Source organism: Guyanagaster necrorhizus (genome assembly GCF_019112545.1).
Source record: "Guyanagaster necrorhizus MCA 3950 unplaced genomic scaffold BT62scaffold_7, whole genome shotgun sequence".
Classification (NCBI taxonomy): Eukaryota; Fungi; Basidiomycota; class Agaricomycetes; order Agaricales; family Physalacriaceae; genus Guyanagaster; species Guyanagaster necrorhizus.
The window spans coordinates 401,865-418,796 of record NW_025064886.1 but is presented as its reverse complement, the minus strand read 5'-3'; the positions used below and the strand labels follow the sequence as shown (position 1 = coordinate 418,796).

General features: G+C 47.3%; 6 protein-coding genes across 6 annotated transcripts; 2 read left to right on the top strand and 4 right to left on the bottom strand.

The window, feature by feature from the left end:
* Positions 1-267: 267 nt before the first annotated feature.
* Positions 268-7,965, bottom strand: BT62DRAFT_929572 (uncharacterized protein). The gene is made up of 12 exons (XM_043185746.1): positions 6,859-7,965; positions 6,391-6,807; positions 5,966-6,334; positions 5,800-5,913; positions 5,375-5,746; positions 5,241-5,321; positions 5,103-5,191; positions 4,910-5,054; positions 4,611-4,862; positions 4,486-4,562; positions 3,026-4,431; positions 268-2,973 (listed from the first exon to the last, which is right to left on the bottom strand). The coding sequence occupies exons 1-12, from the start codon at positions 7,903-7,905 to the stop codon at positions 461-463; spliced, it is 6,882 nt and encodes a 2,293-aa protein (XP_043041988.1). The 5' UTR covers positions 7,906-7,965; the 3' UTR covers positions 268-460.
* A 358-nt stretch (positions 7,966-8,323) lies between these two features.
* BT62DRAFT_979505 (L30e-like protein) lies at positions 8,324-9,375 on the top strand (the record flags this gene model as incomplete). The annotated part of the gene is made up of 5 exons (XM_043189441.1): positions 8,324-8,368; positions 8,407-8,527; positions 8,582-8,838; positions 8,895-9,187; positions 9,243-9,375. The coding sequence occupies 5 exons, from the start codon at positions 8,324-8,326 to the stop codon at positions 9,373-9,375; spliced, it is 849 nt and encodes a 282-aa protein (XP_043041987.1).
* A 313-nt stretch (positions 9,376-9,688) lies between these two features.
* On the bottom strand, positions 9,689-10,755 carry BT62DRAFT_918101 (uncharacterized protein; the record flags this gene model as incomplete). The annotated part of the gene is made up of 5 exons (XM_043184073.1): positions 9,689-9,714; positions 9,916-10,009; positions 10,059-10,259; positions 10,513-10,673; positions 10,704-10,755. The coding sequence occupies 5 exons, from the start codon at positions 10,753-10,755 to the stop codon at positions 9,689-9,691; spliced, it is 534 nt and encodes a 177-aa protein (XP_043041986.1).
* A 723-nt stretch (positions 10,756-11,478) lies between these two features.
* Positions 11,479-12,939, bottom strand: BT62DRAFT_1074059 (uncharacterized protein). Its single transcript, XM_043178988.1, has 7 exons — positions 12,878-12,939; positions 12,695-12,828; positions 12,461-12,633; positions 12,155-12,217; positions 12,095-12,104; positions 11,705-12,043; positions 11,479-11,655 (listed from the first exon to the last, which is right to left on the bottom strand). The coding sequence occupies exons 3-6, from the start codon at positions 12,575-12,577 to the stop codon at positions 11,721-11,723; spliced, it is 513 nt and encodes a 170-aa protein (XP_043041985.1). The 5' UTR covers positions 12,578-12,633; positions 12,695-12,828; positions 12,878-12,939; the 3' UTR covers positions 11,479-11,655; positions 11,705-11,720.
* A 40-nt stretch (positions 12,940-12,979) lies between these two features.
* On the top strand, positions 12,980-13,983 carry BT62DRAFT_964874 (uncharacterized protein). The gene is made up of 4 exons (XM_043188749.1): positions 12,980-13,200; positions 13,250-13,486; positions 13,543-13,686; positions 13,736-13,983. The coding sequence occupies exons 1-4, from the start codon at positions 13,012-13,014 to the stop codon at positions 13,871-13,873; spliced, it is 708 nt and encodes a 235-aa protein (XP_043041984.1). The 5' UTR covers positions 12,980-13,011; the 3' UTR covers positions 13,874-13,983.
* A 1,105-nt stretch (positions 13,984-15,088) lies between these two features.
* BT62DRAFT_1003198 (uncharacterized protein) lies at positions 15,089-16,827 on the bottom strand (the record flags this gene model as incomplete). Its single annotated transcript, XM_043176919.1, has 8 exons — positions 15,089-15,239; positions 15,304-15,590; positions 15,626-15,655; positions 15,712-16,004; positions 16,073-16,129; positions 16,163-16,219; positions 16,277-16,522; positions 16,746-16,827. The coding sequence occupies 8 exons, from the start codon at positions 16,825-16,827 to the stop codon at positions 15,089-15,091; spliced, it is 1,203 nt and encodes a 400-aa protein (XP_043041983.1).
* Between the last annotated feature and the right edge of the window lie 105 nt (positions 16,828-16,932).

Here is a 16,932-nt window from a genome sequence, read left to right as displayed (position 1 = left end):
TGAGCATGTACATGTACATTATAGACGTGGATCTTAAGCTGTCCCTGTCCAACGTTAGGCATAGGTACTCCGATATTCAGTTATTTTCCTCAACTTTCCTTCGAGAGATGTGTCCCTCTCTGGCAGGGATTATAACATCAATGGAGGTCTAAGTAGAGGTATCATGAACACCGTTGCGAGCTATAGGGATCATGTAAAAGGTGCTGTTAATGAAAGAGTGTCTTTCTTCAGCGTCACACTTCCGATATGACAACCCGCGTCTCTATCGTTGGTTAAGACGGGCCGGTGGGAATCCGATATATTCAATAGCAAGCGGTCTTGCCTGCCTTTTGCTCGGTGTTGAACATATACAAAGTTAGTCTTTATCATACGTTAAATGATTAAATCATAGGACCGGTAAATACCGCACGTTTGCACAGGATCCGAAAGTCCTAGCTCTTAAAACGAGTTATGTCGTACATTAACGTCCCAAGGATTGATCTACATCAGTGATAGTTGTCTCACTTTCTACCGCCTGAGATTCTTCAAACTCCTCGATGAGCTCTTGGGTCTCACGCACGACTTCTTGAAGTGCTTGTATCTTCGTCCATGTCGACGGAGATACATCCTGACCACTCTCCCCTTCTCCAGGAAGAGGAAATAACATTGACTGATAACCCATATAACTTTGCACGATTCGAATTCTACGATATGTCGCCTTGATGAGGGACAGTGATCTGACTTGGGTCGTTTTCGCTTGGGACTGGCCCGATTCTCGTGAGCTGACAGGCAGAGAATGACCCTGGTGGGTAAGTCCAAGATGGACGATACGATGCGTATCTAGGAATGTCGGTGTAGACATGGGACTTGGCGTGGATTGCCGATTGGAGTAAAGAGAGAAAAGGCCACCGTCTTGAATACTTAGGGAATTAGAAGGATGGATCCGTGGCGAAATACCCGGAGATTGAAGACCTGAGCGCCGCCGAGGCTTTGCAAAAACTGAAGAAACTGGCCGAGCAACTTTCGATAAGGAGAAGGTACTTTGAGACTTTAAGTCCTGATCCAACCCTAAAACTTTCTCTTGCATGAAAAGTCGCATTTGCAGGACCAGGGGTGTTCGATGGATGCAAAGCAATTCGAAGACAGACCACAAGCAATAGTCAACCATGCGGGGACTATGGAAAATCTGTTGAAGCAGAGAATTTCGATGTAACGATGGAGGAAAGCTTGATGAATGTGAGAAGGTGGCATTGAACAAGCCACTAGATCTCGGGGACGGTGTAGGGGACGGGGACGGAGAGTAATCTCGAGACATTGAAGCAAATTCCGCACTGCCTTCTGACAACATTGACCGTAAGAATGTCGCAATGCGCACCCACACGTCAGGGAGAGACGATGTGAGATCTCTGGGAGCACGAATTATAATGATCTTCAGGACTTGCAACGCAGTAACGAAGGACCACAGTTGCTCCTTCTTTCTTCCCAATGTAGGTGTGCGTTCTTGGGATTTGGAGCGCTCCCGGGACAGTACTGTGTCTGCAAGACGTCTTGTTTTCTGACAAGCCAACATGGTATATGAAAGGAGCCGTACCCAAGCACGAGCGTGGGCTTCTCGATGCCAAGGTTCTAGGCGTCCTCGGTCCATATCGATATCTGTCGCCGTCTTCATGGAGAGTGCAAAGGGTAGAAGAACTCCTGCCAAGAAGTCATAGGTAGGCTTGTGCTTTTCTACCTCAGCCATGATATCCGCACCCCATAAGAACACACTTTGGCTTGCCAAATTGACCAATGATATGCGACAAGGAAGCGTGAGCAGCAGTTTCTCCGTCGCGGCTAATGCGCATGCCTTGAGACCTGCCGAGCATATCTGGGTAACAACCAATTGAGAGAAACCTGGGTCCTTGGCATATTGCGGGTTAGTGCAAAGACGATGGGTGGCTTCAAATAATCCGGAGAAGTTTATGGTGAGCGAATACGAGCTGACGACGGGGGCCAAATCTTTCAGGAACGCAACAAGTCCCTTGAGATCTCGAGGGGGATCTTGCTCAAAAGCTGATTTCATATAATCTGCGAGGAACGACGAAATGGCATTGTCAAGTTCACTTGTGGACTCACGAAGGAGCAGTTTGACAAGTTCCAAATTTCTGTGAGATGCTTGCATAGAGAGATGGCCACCAGCTCGCGTGAACGCGACGATAAGGTAGAGATACTGAAGACGCATCGACACGAAATCACTAGGAGTTTTGGATTTTTCGTGGAGCTGCTGATCTAGAATCTCATCGATCGCTACCTCTTGAGGATCCCCTTCCACCAGACGGCTCGAACTTTCAGCTTTATTTTTAGATGATGCCCTGAGAAGCACCATGCCCAGCGCTTCAACCCCTTGCTGTAAGACGTTTCTCGCTGAAGAGGAGGCATGATACAGATGCGGAGTAAGGAATCGCAAGAATCGCAAGAATTGCTCAGAACGTATAATGGTTAAATCATGCGCTATGACCGTAAGGAAAAGCCGAACGAAATTGTCCACCGTCAACCTTTTGGCCTCGTATTCTTCGGGTATATCGATAGGGATGGTTTTTCCCTGACCTCCGCTTGGTCGCAATGATGCCAGAAATGTCTGGGGCTTCTCTTCGGCAGTAAGAACAAGAAGAGCTTCTCGCTCCTGAAGTTTGTTAGAATTGTGGATCCCAGCAGCATCTTGAGTAGCCGGAGAGATCATTTTTCTCAAGGACGAGAAGAGGGCATATACACTCTCAGCGACCCATTCCGCTTCGATGTCCGTGGTGGCCATAATGTGAGCCATTGCGTCCATACTTTGGTACACAAAGGCCTCTCTGTGGTGTGCGAAGAACCTATTAACGGCATATTCGATTGCCATTCTGATCCCTAAATTGTCGGCTTCGGTGTAGACTTTAATAATCACGGGCATGAAAAGAGTATATCCACCCCGCGATATGAAAAGACGATGAAACCGAGTACTGGCCACCATGAACGCTATCGATCACGCTCAGAACCGAATCGTGAGGCTAAAAACGAGGGAACTGACCAATTAATGCTTGGCTGACAATACCGATGTCACTGCCATGAACTAGCAGAATCCGATTCAACCCTTCCACCAGAACCGCCAATTCGCTCCTGTCATTCAGATGCCGGGACATAGAACGGAACACTTGTGCAACGAGTGGCAAATAACTTCGTGAAAGAAGCACTGACATGGCCCTTAACTTAGAGCCGCGTGACTGCGTCCCGTTGCTCCCGGTCCCTTTCCTTGGAATGAAATCTTTCAGTTCAAGCGCTCGCGCATCGTATGGATCATCCATGGAAGGGAGGACCAGTCTGGACATGCTCTTTCTGACAAGTTGGACATCCTGAGGATTTTTCTTGAGCAAGTCAAGAAAGAGAATGTTTTGAGAGATGCGAATCATAGTCACGGCAATGAGGCGAGGAGAAACCTCATTTAAACTGTTCTCGGACCCTCCCGAAGAATCAGGGAACATGAATGGGTTTGAGTTAGGAGGAAACCACAAGGCACCGGAAGGGACAAAGTAGGTATCGATTTTAGCTCTTCGAAAGTCTCGCAACGACAAATCACTGACTTGCGGAACCAGCTTAGCGATTATAGGGATGATGTACGCATATTCAAGCAAAGCTTCCTTCGTTATAGCATTCTTTGCATTATGTTTCAGAAATCCGGCCAAATAATTGAAGATATGATGAGCCATGGAGGGGGGGAGATTTCGTCGCACATGAAGCAGAGCACGAAGTGAGTCAACCGCGGCTGATATATCCTTTGAACCTTCCGCAAGGAGATCCAAAACCGGCCTCGCCAACAATGCAGCATCGTTACGCATCAAGTCAAGTACAGTGCTGCGGGTGCTGCACGCAATAGTGAAGTCCTCGTCAAACGCCATAGAGACGAGAAGTGGAAAGATACGGGTCAACGCTGGCACAAAGACTGCTCTTCGTTTTACGCCATACATAGGACCGCCAGAGCTCGAGTTGCGTCGAAGAAGAGCGACTTCGTCAGATGTGTCTCCAAGGGTGGGGGACCCTTGCTGAGGAGAAGAAATGGGGCTGGCGATAGGCGACGATGGGAAACTCTCCGCATTCGAGAAATCTAGGCGATCCAGTTGTTGAATTGGGAGCAATGACATAGGTGTACGAATCCACTCGATCTGCTGATTGATGGGAGTGTCGTCTTCTACCCATCCTATCTCGGCCAAACGCTTCCTCATCTCCAACGGAAGGTTATCTTTGGTCTCAAGACTGTCGTCTTCTCTGACATATTGGCTCGACCCCATGTCTGTTGCAATGAAAGGAAGCGGTCCCCGAGCCAGTCTGAAAGGGCGATGCTGACGATCAGATACAACATGCTGTGATGCTATCTGGAAGCGCCATGTCGACAATGTGCTCACGCGTTGGACAGCTCTGAGCTTCGTACCATAGTCCGCACTGATGATACGATCAAGATGTGGTGGATAATGTCAATAGAGGTTCCGATATTACCTAGCCAAATCTGTCTCTACCAGGGCTTGAAGATCGACAGAGGTTTTCTCGGCACATTGCATGATTAAGTAACATGCCTGGAGCTATGATAAGAGAGAGAACTAAGGCAACCAGTATATTCTTACCGATGCTAGGACGGAAGTTTCAGTTTCGTCTAAGTAGTGCTGCCATACTATGGGCCCTATTCGTCGCATATTCTCTGGAGTCAGCAGGAGAGACATGGTTACCAAAAGCTTCATTGCCCGAGAGATATAACCTTTCGATAAGGACTTAATTAGCTTGGACCGCTGACTTAGAACAGAGAATATTTCCGATCCATTGTTGGCATTGGGAATGGCGGGGTCAAGCACAAAGGATAAGAGCCTAGTGCTCCGACGCTAAATTTTCATAAGCAGATGCTTTTCCAGAGGACTATTCAAACTACCTTATGGGAGTGAGCATCTTGCGCCATAACGAAAAGAGACTGAATGATGGTGACTGCATCGTTGACTTCGTCATTGAAAGCATCCTGCTCAGGATCATTGTGATAATCGATATACCATGAGACGATCTGGGGCAACCAAGGAGCTCTTGAGGCATATTTAGTATGGCTGGAATGACATATCTACTCGACATACCCTTTCATGGAACGTGTTAACAGTCTGATTTCTCTGAATAGAACGCAAAACAACAATCGCTGGGACGGCGGTACCATGAATGTACGCTCCTATGCATGGCTCAGCTATCAAACCCAAGGTACAATAAGAAGCATCAACCTTAGTCTGGAGCATAAGAGTCAAACGAGCCTCTAACTCAATAGCGAACTTGATCATATCAACAAGGGCAGCTTCCGGAATCTATATGTGCAGGTCATGAGATGGCATGATCGTCGCCAAAAGGATCGACTGACCGAGGTATTCTCCTTCTCCCGCCTTATACCTTGTACTTTTCCTATCAACTCAACCAGCAATACAGACTGTCCGAGCCGGGCATTCCCCCATGCACCCTCCTTTGCCTTTCCCTTACCATTAGCATCACCGCCACCCCCGATGTCACTCATGACCGCGACAGATATCATTTCTGCATCACGGACCCAAAAATCGGGAAGAAACCTTGACATTATTGTGATCGTACAGAGATGGTTGACAACAGCAATCTCTTTGACAGATGCTGCACAAAGAAAAAGGGGTTTATAGAAGATCTGAGGATAGGCCTGTGACAAGGTGTTGAACAGGGCGGTAAGGGGAAGACAAGGATGCGGCGGAGGATTGTCAACTAAGCGCTGTAGAGCTAGGTCTAAGATAGTGATGAAATTTAGCAACCTCCCAGACTCACGTCATTTAATAGTGGTAGCATGAACGCTATCACTGGTTTCCGAACATCTTGTGGCAGTACTTCAGCCAACGAAGTCAAAATGACGATGATGAACTGCCATAGCCCTTCTGTAATCTGGAAGATGCAAGTCAGGACACATCACGCATACAGTTCTGGTCCATCTTACAATATGTTTCAACCCTTGGTTGAAGTTATCTTTCCAACTACCCGCATTTCGATACCAACGACATATGATAGAGATGCACCATCGAACAACGTCGTTCATATCTTCTGCCATTAACATAATCAAAATACATTTTATAACATTGCACTTTGCCTCGAGATTCTTGGCTGAAAGAAGTTCCAGCTCTGGAATAGCTCTCGTTTGTAGGAACTTGATAACATGGTGGGCGTCATTCACTCGTCTATTGCTCTCTGGGGATGTAGATTCCAGTAGCGAACAAAATACACGCGTAAACACGTTCAATTTGCGTGAATGTATGGCGTCCAAGACAGATGAAAGTGCCAAGTCTTGGGGCGGTATCGGCCAGTGTTCCTAGAGGAGATACGCAATATTAGACGCCTCCAATGATGGTTACAGTGGTCACCTACCTCTAAGAAGTTCACCAATAGCCACCGTCTGTCAGCGTCGGTTGAATTTTCCATGCACTTTCCGAGAGCTTCAACGACGACCGCATCGCGAATAGTTTGTACGGTGTCGCCGTTGACAAGGGAAGCATTAAATTCGCTTTCGATCGACGCTTTGTGGATTTCACCGCACGACCCAGTACGGACTTGGTATATGATTTGAGTTAAAAGCTTACCTTCTTCCGTATGCAGCTGCACCCAAGGAAGAAGAGAAAACAAGCCTTGACAAAGTCCTTGTAACGTAGTAGGTGAGGTTGCAGGGGAAAGACTTTCTGGGGGGACGGTTAGGTGCCACAGTGATGTAACGAGTCGCATGCGAATGGGAGCAGGGGGGATAAGGGCCGCCTTGATACACCACATGCTTCTTTCGATACCTTCAATCTTACTGTCTGGTCAGTGGCATAACAGAATTTTAGAGGGAAAAATGCATGCCTCGTCCAAAGGATGCCAAGTTTTCCGAATAATCTCGAATGCTTCGATGGCAAACCACCGTTCCTCATCAAGACGATTATCTTTCTCAAGCGTGAGAAAGGGGATTAGGAGCGTTGATAGGACGAATTTCTGAAGCGGAAGTTGTGGCGCCGGCTCCCTACCGTCCGGCGAAGGCGTTGAGTGAAGCAATAGTACGTGATAAAGCTGCTTCAGGGATGACGTAGTCTGAGGGGAGGAGGATAAAGACTGCATGGACTGGCGACGCATGTCATGCCTCTTGTTAGACTGGCTCATAGAAATGGAAGGTGCGTGCATATTGAGTGAGGTACTAGACATGAAGGGGAGGTAAGGCGTTCCATGTTGCTCGATTTTCACTGCGGAGGACGGCTCATCATGCCTAGCCAACCAGCACACCTTCTGCAGCTCGTAGGAAAATTTGCGATTTTCATCCACGACAACTTCTCGAGCATGTTCAGCCGCCTGCTTGAATCCTAATCTCTGAACAAATCGGGATGCTTTGGGGGTAGGCGCACGTGAAGTATTCTGTGTGGAGGAGGTCGAGGAAGACGTCACATGCGTGGATGGAGCTCTCGAAGCACCGGAGAAGACTGCAGATGATGGCAAAACGTGCTGACGTATGTGGTCCCACCGAGCTGCTCCTGGAGATGGAAGAGGGCCATTATCAGAGGCAGAGGATGCTTTTGCCAGTAGTGATGGACCCGTTCGAATTTCAAGTTTGGGCTTTGCTGGTTTGGGACTTTCAGAGCGAGGCAACGGCACATCAAATGGATTCTCTGGGGAATTGAGAGGGGAGTCAACGATACCCTGCCTCATCCACCCTTCAAGCTCCTCCTGCGGTACTTCATCCAACTGAGATAGTGGAGAGAACTTGGAGTGCCCCCGGGCATTATGCTTTCGAGTATCATCATCAGAGAGAGAGACATCAGACGAAGACTGACGAGAGGACGATGTTTTGGTTGAGTCGGTAGAAAGTAATCTTCGGGGCCTACGTACGCGTCGTCCCTCTTCGGAGTCTTTCGATGACATGGTAAGGTGCTAGCACTGTAGCACTCGTATGTAGCTACTTCCACAGCCGTACGACATCAGGAGTTTGTAATTATTTAAATAGTTTTCAAAGTACATTATTTAACCCTTAGGTCGGGACGTAATTTCCAAAATTATAGGCTTAGTCACACACATTTTTCAAGTTCAGGACGAACTCATCCTCCATCCTCAAGCTTTTCCCGTCAAGGCCTCAAGACTATCGTAAAAATGGTGAGAATCAACTTTTTGGCCTTCCAAGCTCTGGCGTCGGTGCAAACATGGCCCTCTTCGGTGGAGGAATGAGGTGGATGGCAAGTTTCTCACCTGGATGACGTTCATAGTCGTACTCAAGTTGACATCTGCAGTCTACGCGTGCAATCTCTAATCGCTGGGCTGATGCCATGATGTGATATGCTGGGCCATGTACTGTAAAGTGCACGGCGCTAGAGCTCCGAGGCACAAGAAAGTCAGACGTTTTGCTGACTGCTTCGTCTCAATGACCAGCCCAAAGCTGCCAAGTCAGGATCTGGTAAGAGGCCCGCCGCCGCTCCCTTTGGCGCCAGCAAGGCGACTAAGGCAAAGAAGAACCCTCTTTTCGAGGCTAAGCCCAAAAACTTCGGTATTGGTACGTCATGTTCTCAAGCTCGCGTTAGTAGTGGTGTTTTGATTGTTCCTGTAGGACAAGACATCCAGCATCCGACAGATCTTACGCGTTTCGTCAAGTGGCCTGAATATGTTCGCTTGCAGCGCCAAAAAGTCATCCTCAACCAGCGCCTCAAGGTTCCTCCTGCCATCGCCCAATTTTCCCACACCTTGGACAAGAATACGGCGACGCAATTGTTCAAACTCTTGAACAAATACCGCCCAGAGTCAACCGTTGAGAAAAAAGCTCGTCTGCAGGCTACCGCTGCTGCAGCTGCTGAGGGAAAGAAGGAGGTATGCATTGTTCGTTCTGATCGTGCTCATTTTCTCATACCGCCTCATCCTTGTAGGAGACCAAGAAGCCTCTTTTCGTCAAGTATGGCCTTAACCATATTGTCGCCCTGATTGAGGCTAAGAAAGCGTCTCTCGTTGTCATCGCCCATGATGTCGACCCTATTGAGCTTGTGGTCTTCCTCCCTGCCCTCTGCCGCAAGATGGGTGTCCCCTACGTCATCGTCAAGGGCAAAGCTCGCCTGGGTACTGTTGTGCACAAGAAAACTTCTGCAGTCGTCGCCCTGCAAGAAGTCAAGAGTGAGGACCAGCGAGAGCTCGCTACCCTCATCAGCGCTGCCAAGGCCAACTTGTGAGTTGGGCTGTCTTTTCTGAGCTGTATGTCACTGAATAATAATGCTGTTTAGCTCTGACAAGTATGAAGACCAGCGCCGGCAATGGGGCGGTGGACTCCGTGGCAACAAGTCGACCCAGATGTTGCGTAAGCGGGCGAAGGCAGCTGGACAGAATGTTACTGCTGCTTCTCTTAACAAGCTCTAAGTATATAAAATTGTCCGTTTCCTATATGTACCATGCCATGTTCGCAGTGATGCTTATGATATGTGTGCTTTAAACATACTACAAATAATGAGGTGGTCCTTACGGGTGCAGGTATCGGTCATCATACTGCTGGATGTAATTCTATGCAAGACTGCAGTTGGAGCTATGTATACGTTTAATTTATAATGTGGATCAGTATTAGAGATTTATGAAACACTGAAAGGCCCACTGCTGCTAAATAAGCAAGCACGGTAATGGTACCTAGGAGCACCGAGTCACAGGAATAATAGATACCTGGAGATTTATCAGTCTTCTAATCCTTCAAGCCGTCGATATACACTGTTATGTGCACGAGTAAGGAGTATTTTGTAGACAATACAGGTGCTGGAGAGTTTGTAGACCAAACAGTGGACATCTTGCACAATTTCTGGAAAGCAAGTATTGGCTTCTCAGACGTATCTTCCAGAGATCTATTTCCTCACTACTATCTGTAGCGAAGGGGACAGATGGGATATCGATTCCTGGAGGACCGACACTGACGACTAGATTCTGTATTTCGTCCATGAATGGATACGGTGGCGAGCGTCTTCCCTTTCTCATTGACGCCGCCAGCTTGAGCAAGGGCAACGAAATGCTATGAGTTCGTTAGGGGCACAACTAGTCAGGAGGGCGAGATAACATACGTCCTGGATGACGGTGGATGCCGCGACGGGCTGGACACTAACCTTGACGTTCTCCTCGATAAGAGCACGAAGACCAGCTACAAAGAGAATGTTAAGTAAGGGATGTTGAGGAGAATGAGGACTGGCACTTGCGTTCTTTGGCTCGGGTTCTTCGACCACTTCAAAAACAGCGTTCTTCTCTCGAAGTGAGAGATTTCTACTCTATTACAACTCAGAATCCGCTAACCATGATGAGTAAGAATATGTCACACCTCGTCGAATTATGATACGCAATCCAATTTTTCACAGCAGTAATCGCTGCATCGAGCGGCTCTTCTGGCGGTGTAGCGATCGCTGCCGTGACGCCACCTCACCCGTAGTGACCCATCACAATGATATGCTGAACATGAAGCTCGGAAATGGCATAAGCTACGATTGATTGCCTGCGAAGTTATTAGACTCGAATCAAGCATACCATCACCTCGTAGACAACGTACGCATTAAAATCCTCCGCAATAAACTGCTTCACGATGTTGCGCTTCATAAAAAGCGTGCCTGGTCTGGCGTCGAAGACGGTACCTTCGTTTACTCGGCTATCTGAGCATCCAATGAACACGAACTCCGGCTCCATTTTCGCTTGATCAGATCCAAGCCACTCTTAATTACCTTGTCCATTCTCCGTAAGATTGACTAGAAGCGTTGGGTTCTCGCTCGGCATCTTTGACTCGAACTGCTGGTTACCCTGAAACAAAACAGCAAGCTCCGGCCTGTCGATGTGGATGACCGAGATGCGCGTTCAGAACCAAGACTGGTGCTGTAATAAGCCAAAGGAGAAACCCGACACCCTGCATGAGGAAGGAAAGACAAAAATGAACGAAGGCCACACTAGCTAGGAGAATAAATAACGATGACTGATCAGTTATATGAATGAATGGCGACAACAAGGAAAAGAAAGGGGGCCAGCCAAAAGATTAAAATGTGCTAGAGGTGAAGGACTCCGAGAGGGAAACATATACAGCGTGCTTATATTCACGGCATGAAGTTAAGGATCTCGTATGGGTCCTGGAGCTCTGCTGATACGCATGGTATCAGCACGCTGCCAAGTAGCGAGACGTCCTTGGCGCGTAAATATCAGCTTCCAGGTTCAGAACGTACACGGATCCGTAGCTATGGCATAGCCCGCCACGCTAAAACGTCATGACCGACGTCAACTTGGAATGGATGGTCAAACTGTGGTCAACTTCGCTCGGGAGCACGCGTCGGAGGGACCAAGGCGTTGAACTGTTAGTTCGTATGTTGCATACCAGACGATCCCAGGAAGCTTTCCGGTGGTTGTAAACGGCATCTGACATTTGATTCACGGCCAAGACTGAGAACGTCCACATGAAGCGCAGGACAACATGGAGAGAGGCTGCCTTACATAGTTAATACAATGATCGCGGGAAATAATCAACATCAAATTTAATGGTTGTCTTACGTTCTGTTGTGATAAGCTACGGACACGTCGGTGCCAGACGATAGGAGATGGACCCAGAGCGAACAGCTGACTGGATACAGCAAATTGGCGCCGTTATTGCAAGGCGTGTTTCACTTCGATTCGAAAAAACCGTTTTATTGCCTTGTGACACACAAGTAAGAAGCATGCTATCATGATAACAGGGACACACATATTGGTCACCCATATTACAAAGAATGAAGCTGATTGTTGTAGTCATCTCCTTCCCCGGACGGTGGAACGTCCGTGTAACGACAGCGTCGCTGTCGTGAAAGTCTTCCAACATCCGTTACTGCAGATCTGATGTCGCGAGACAGTGACGGCGTGTATATAGCTCCCATAGGTTTTCGGATGGATGAAATTGCAAGCATAGCTTCGTCTTTCACAGCCAAGGTGGTGCGTTTCCCCTCCAGAACGAGGATAGATATCAGGATGTCATCAAAGTGTTCTTGACTTTCCGGATATATTTTAAGTTGCGTGAGCTGTGCTGGCTCCCCTGACCGTTGAAGTCCTTTTGGCACACTGAATTCAGCTAAGATTTCATATGATCTGCAGCGCTCACTATGGTAGCACTTTCAATTGGTAAGCTTGAGAAATCTTGACATGACTTTCTTATGCATACCTTCTTTGTAGTCGAGCCATCATCCCAAAACAAATTATTGACTTGTCCCTTCCACAATATACTCTGAAGATGGAGAGGGAAATGAGTCAACAGAAAATCAGGAAGGAAGATAGGTTTGCTCCTACGTGCTGCCTGGCGTCATCCAAGGTGTTACTTAGCAGTGCTTCCTGACCACATATATAAACAGTTGGAGGCTTTAATTTACTAGTCAAACTCATTCTGATGCACACGACCACAATCAATGTTCGTAATACAGTTTGCGACGTCAAATAGACTCACTCAAATTCTCCTACGAGTTCACCGTACTCTGACGCTCCCTTTCGGATGGCCGTTATGTACGAACTCGGCGTAAGGGTTGGTGCCGATAGAGATGTGATATCGTGGGTGAGTATCTGAAGCTGAAAGCGGCGGAAGAAGAAGCATAGAATTCGGCGAGACCGCGGAGAAGAAGTACACCGTAAGCTCGACTGTTTGGCTTGCTATGCCATAACTGCAAACTTTGAGCTATTGCCTGGGAGAGAAATGGACTGCAAGATGTACCTTGGTGGATCTCCAAAGTAACACGCTCTGGGACCGTAGGCAGAATGGGAGGATTTGAAAGAGAAGTTGAAAGAGAAGTTGATATAGGAAATGGTGGGGTGTCGGATATTGGACTATTGCCCCGGGAAGTGTAACTGCCATCCCAGTCAACCTCGACCACAATGAGAAGACGCTGCAACAGACCCTGGTGATGGAATCCGTGATACTCATGCGATAGTTCAAGCTTCAAAATAATTTAATTTGGTATCATCGAGGAAGTTAAATAAATAACGGAAATTGCCGATGGCAGTTTGCCTTGTACGCACACCACTGTGTACATGAGTTTTACACCTTTGGATTTGCCTCAGGGGATTATACAGCTCATTACCGATGAGCTTCCCTCACCTGCAGACTTCATTCTTCACCAAAAGCTAATTTCGCATGTAAAAGAAAGCAAGGAAGGAAAACGGATTATTCTGTCCGTGTCCGAAGGGTGGGCGAAATGGCAGGCTATAGCATCAAAGCACGTATGTATCTAACGTTCGGATGCCCATTCTCAGATTAAAATATTTATAGAACGTTAATTTGGCCCAGGAGGAGAACTCAGGCAGTCTTACATTCGTCGACATTTCTTCCTTTGAGCCAGAAGAATCCGGATTGAGGCAGATATTCAACGTAGTTGTCGAAGCCCTGAAGGAATGCACTCCTGACTCACTTGTCATTCTTGACGATGTCTCAACGCTGGAATGGATTGGAGTATCAACCCTTGACATTCTTCGATTTTGCCGTGCCTTGAGGGCTCAATGCATCAAGGTATAATTTTGAGTTTCCGGACGAGGTGAATGATATTGAACCCTTCTTTTGTAAAGCATCAAGCAACATTACTTATCCGACATCATTTGGTGGTCTATGGCATGCCAGATCAATTGTTCCGTGACTTGATGCAGCTCGCAACTTACCACGTTGATGTGAGGCCATTAGCAAGTGGTCGAAGTGGTGCTGTCAGTGGAGAGGTACGTAAACATGATCCCGCGAATGACTTAGTCGTCTCACGATCTATAGGTTGCGCTACATTTGGGTCCAAACGCGCTTCCACCTGCCTCAGTCAAACCCATTCCCAGAAGCCGTGCAGTTCAATATCGCTTGACGGATTCTGGATCCATATTTTTTGAAAGAGGCAATAGTCACGGTGTCCTTTGACTCCGAGTAGCCGGACGGCCAAATATACATGCGCTGGTTTATTGAATATTGCCCCTGAAGTAGTGTAAAGCTGACCTCAAGGACTTCTTTGAAGTCCCCCTGTGAGACGTAAGCTGCAAGCTCCGGAATTCGATCCTTCAGTAGGAGTTAAATGCGATAGATGGACAGGTCAGACCACCAAAAAGAGCTCTCCTAACAAGAGGTAACGGCAGGGGTGGTGTTCCATCACGCAATGGCACCCGCGGTTGCTAATGGACTTGAGCCATCAGCTAGTTTCGGACCTTGCTGAGTGTCTTTCACGTACTCCTCCGGCTTCAGTCCTATCGATCTCATCAATTGACATCATAGGAAAGCCGGTGCTCCACTGATGATGCAGAGGGCACGCGCAATAGAAATATCAAGGATTAATTGTAGAGGCTCACATCTCAGCGAAATGACACAGCAGAGCCGACAGCAGGGCTTTCTTCACCTTCAAAAGAAATTTGAAATTTCTCGTTCCGCGGTTACAATGGACTTTGAAGCATGGGCAGGTACGCTCATAGCCCCGTGTCTGTTAGAACAGTATCAACGGGATACTCCAACATGGTGGAAGCTGAGTTCACTGGGGCAGAAACTAGTCGCCAAAGAGGTCAGTTTTCGTCCCCGTTCATCGTGTTGCTTCGGATAATGGTTGATGAATCGTTCGAAGCTTCAAAGTCACATCGTGTGGCGTAGTTCATTGTTGGTACATTACACACTACGTGCACGCTCATAGACGGCATTTTGGCCCACGGGGTGTGCGCGACTGGCATGGACTAATACGACCGCAATTCTCACTCAAATTGTAGAACGCATCTAAATACCACGAAGACCGGACTATAACGACCGTAAGTACTTCGATCCTTATCTGCAAGCTCCGCCGCTCTAAAGCTCTGGGTTCTTTCAAGGGCGTTGCGATGAGTTATATGTTTACGCGGTCTATACACGTTCCCAATTGACAAAGAGACTATATCTTGATAGATCCATCGATAATAACGAGTGGAAGCGCGCGTGGTGGATGGAATTAAAAGACTGTTAGACATCAAGATATGGTCTCGGAGGTTGTGGAAGAAGAAGCGGTATGTAACAGCAGTAGACCCCAATCCTGATCTTGCACGTATCTAATTTGGCTATGAGGACTGGTTCACGGGTAAAAATTCCTCCGATAAAGCAGCTATTATCATAACGATCTCATTTTCAACGGATTGAAGCAATTCCTCCAAGGGTATCCCGACAGCCTGACACGAGCGCTCGAAGACGCGCGAAGCTCAGAGAACCAATATAGCAGGTCTTAAAGATAAATTGTCGTAAGCTCTCCATGTCATCCAGCGTATCATCACCACGAGCGCTGTTACAAGCGCAACCGTTAAGCCCAAAATAAAAAAGACAATCCCACCGAATAAGCTTCGAACCAATGACGAATGAACATGAAAGGCATTCCAGCAGCCCAGATCCTGAACAATTTCCGTCTACCATCAGTTTCACAAGGAAGCTCTTGAGATTCAGCCGTGTGCCTGAAACAGCAGACTTGTATGAAGCGAGCGCCAATGATGTGGTATGTGACAGACATCCGTTCCCATGCGTGTACGTGGACACGAAGAGGAAGTGGACAATTCTGGCCGATGTTGATGTAGTGCTGGATAATTTTGTCCACATTCATTTTGAGTTCGTCTGTGTAGCAGAAGCGTTGAGGGCATGTCTATAACGTGTATATGAAGGTTGCGAAGGTTGTACAAGCAAGTCGCTATGGTCTAGCCACACAACCTAATGAATTGCTAAATTTAGCTCATACTAATGGCTTGGAAAAATACGGAACTTACGGCCGTTGGAACCATTACTTCACTGGCCGCTAGAATTATGGACAGCAAGGTGATTTCTAAATGCTGAAGATTGTGAAGCTGAGAAACAGCCGTAAAGTCGTAATCCGAAGGAGAGCCGCCCCAAAATCCATATTCCAAGACGAGTTTTGCGAGAATATCAATATGGCGAGGAAGAGCCTTTCGAAAGAACTTCACCCCAAAAGCGCTGACAGTGAGTTCTTCTAGGCCCGAATACGAAGAAAGGTGGGCGATCAAAATGCGGTCACTCTTTCCCAGTTTTCCTCGCTTAGCGGCTGGCAAGGGAAATACTAGCTTCTTCAGAGGGTTGACTAGATAAGATAATAGTATAGTATAGTCAAACTGCTTCCCCCATCATCATCGTCAGAAAGACAAACCGACGTAAGAGACGTGAGCTGCCCTATGCAAGATGGGTCAGATATTCTCCATCTACCATAAAGCTCCAGATATTGAAGAGCAAATGGACCCGTCTCCTTGTCAAAAATATAGGCTACATCGAGTTTTCATCCCACACCAAGGTACTGTGGCTGAAATATCACACACGAACGTTGAAGACGAGGGTTGCTAATCGTGAAATTGTGCAGATGACGTTCTAGGTGTGCACCAGCCGGGGCTTCGATCGTGAAGTCAATGATATTGGTGAAGCTATGGAATTGAGTGTCGTGCCAATTTGTCGCGGTGTCTCCAGAAATCGTCAGAGTCGTGGGGTTTGGAAGATATGCTAAAGCGTCAAGTCCAACTCGAACAGTGTTCTTTGGGTTGTACTGACAAGCGTGTAGTCTATGAGAGAATACTATCGACACGAATCGACAAGGGGAGGGAAAGGAAACATAGGAGACACGTTCGACACTGTACAAAGAGCATATAGCAGACTCAATATGTCTTGACGCCTTCAGGCTAGCCTAAAGTGCCTGTAACTACACTCTTGATCAGAAAATGCACAAATTCGCAGTGTGAACAGAAGTTATCCCCATGTTATAAAAATTAGCGACAGAATGTTCAAATTCTTCACGAACTGGGTGACCCGAGTCCACCGCAAGCAAAAGGTCTTGAGTTGGGATAACGCCTTGAATATTCTCGATCCACAAAGGTTGACATGGACGTCAAAAAAGTAGGTATAATGATTTCATTGAGACATTGATATGTCAGTCTCAAAGCCCACAAATCTTCCCATTCGCTAGCATTGTAAAGCTGTTGCGCTCC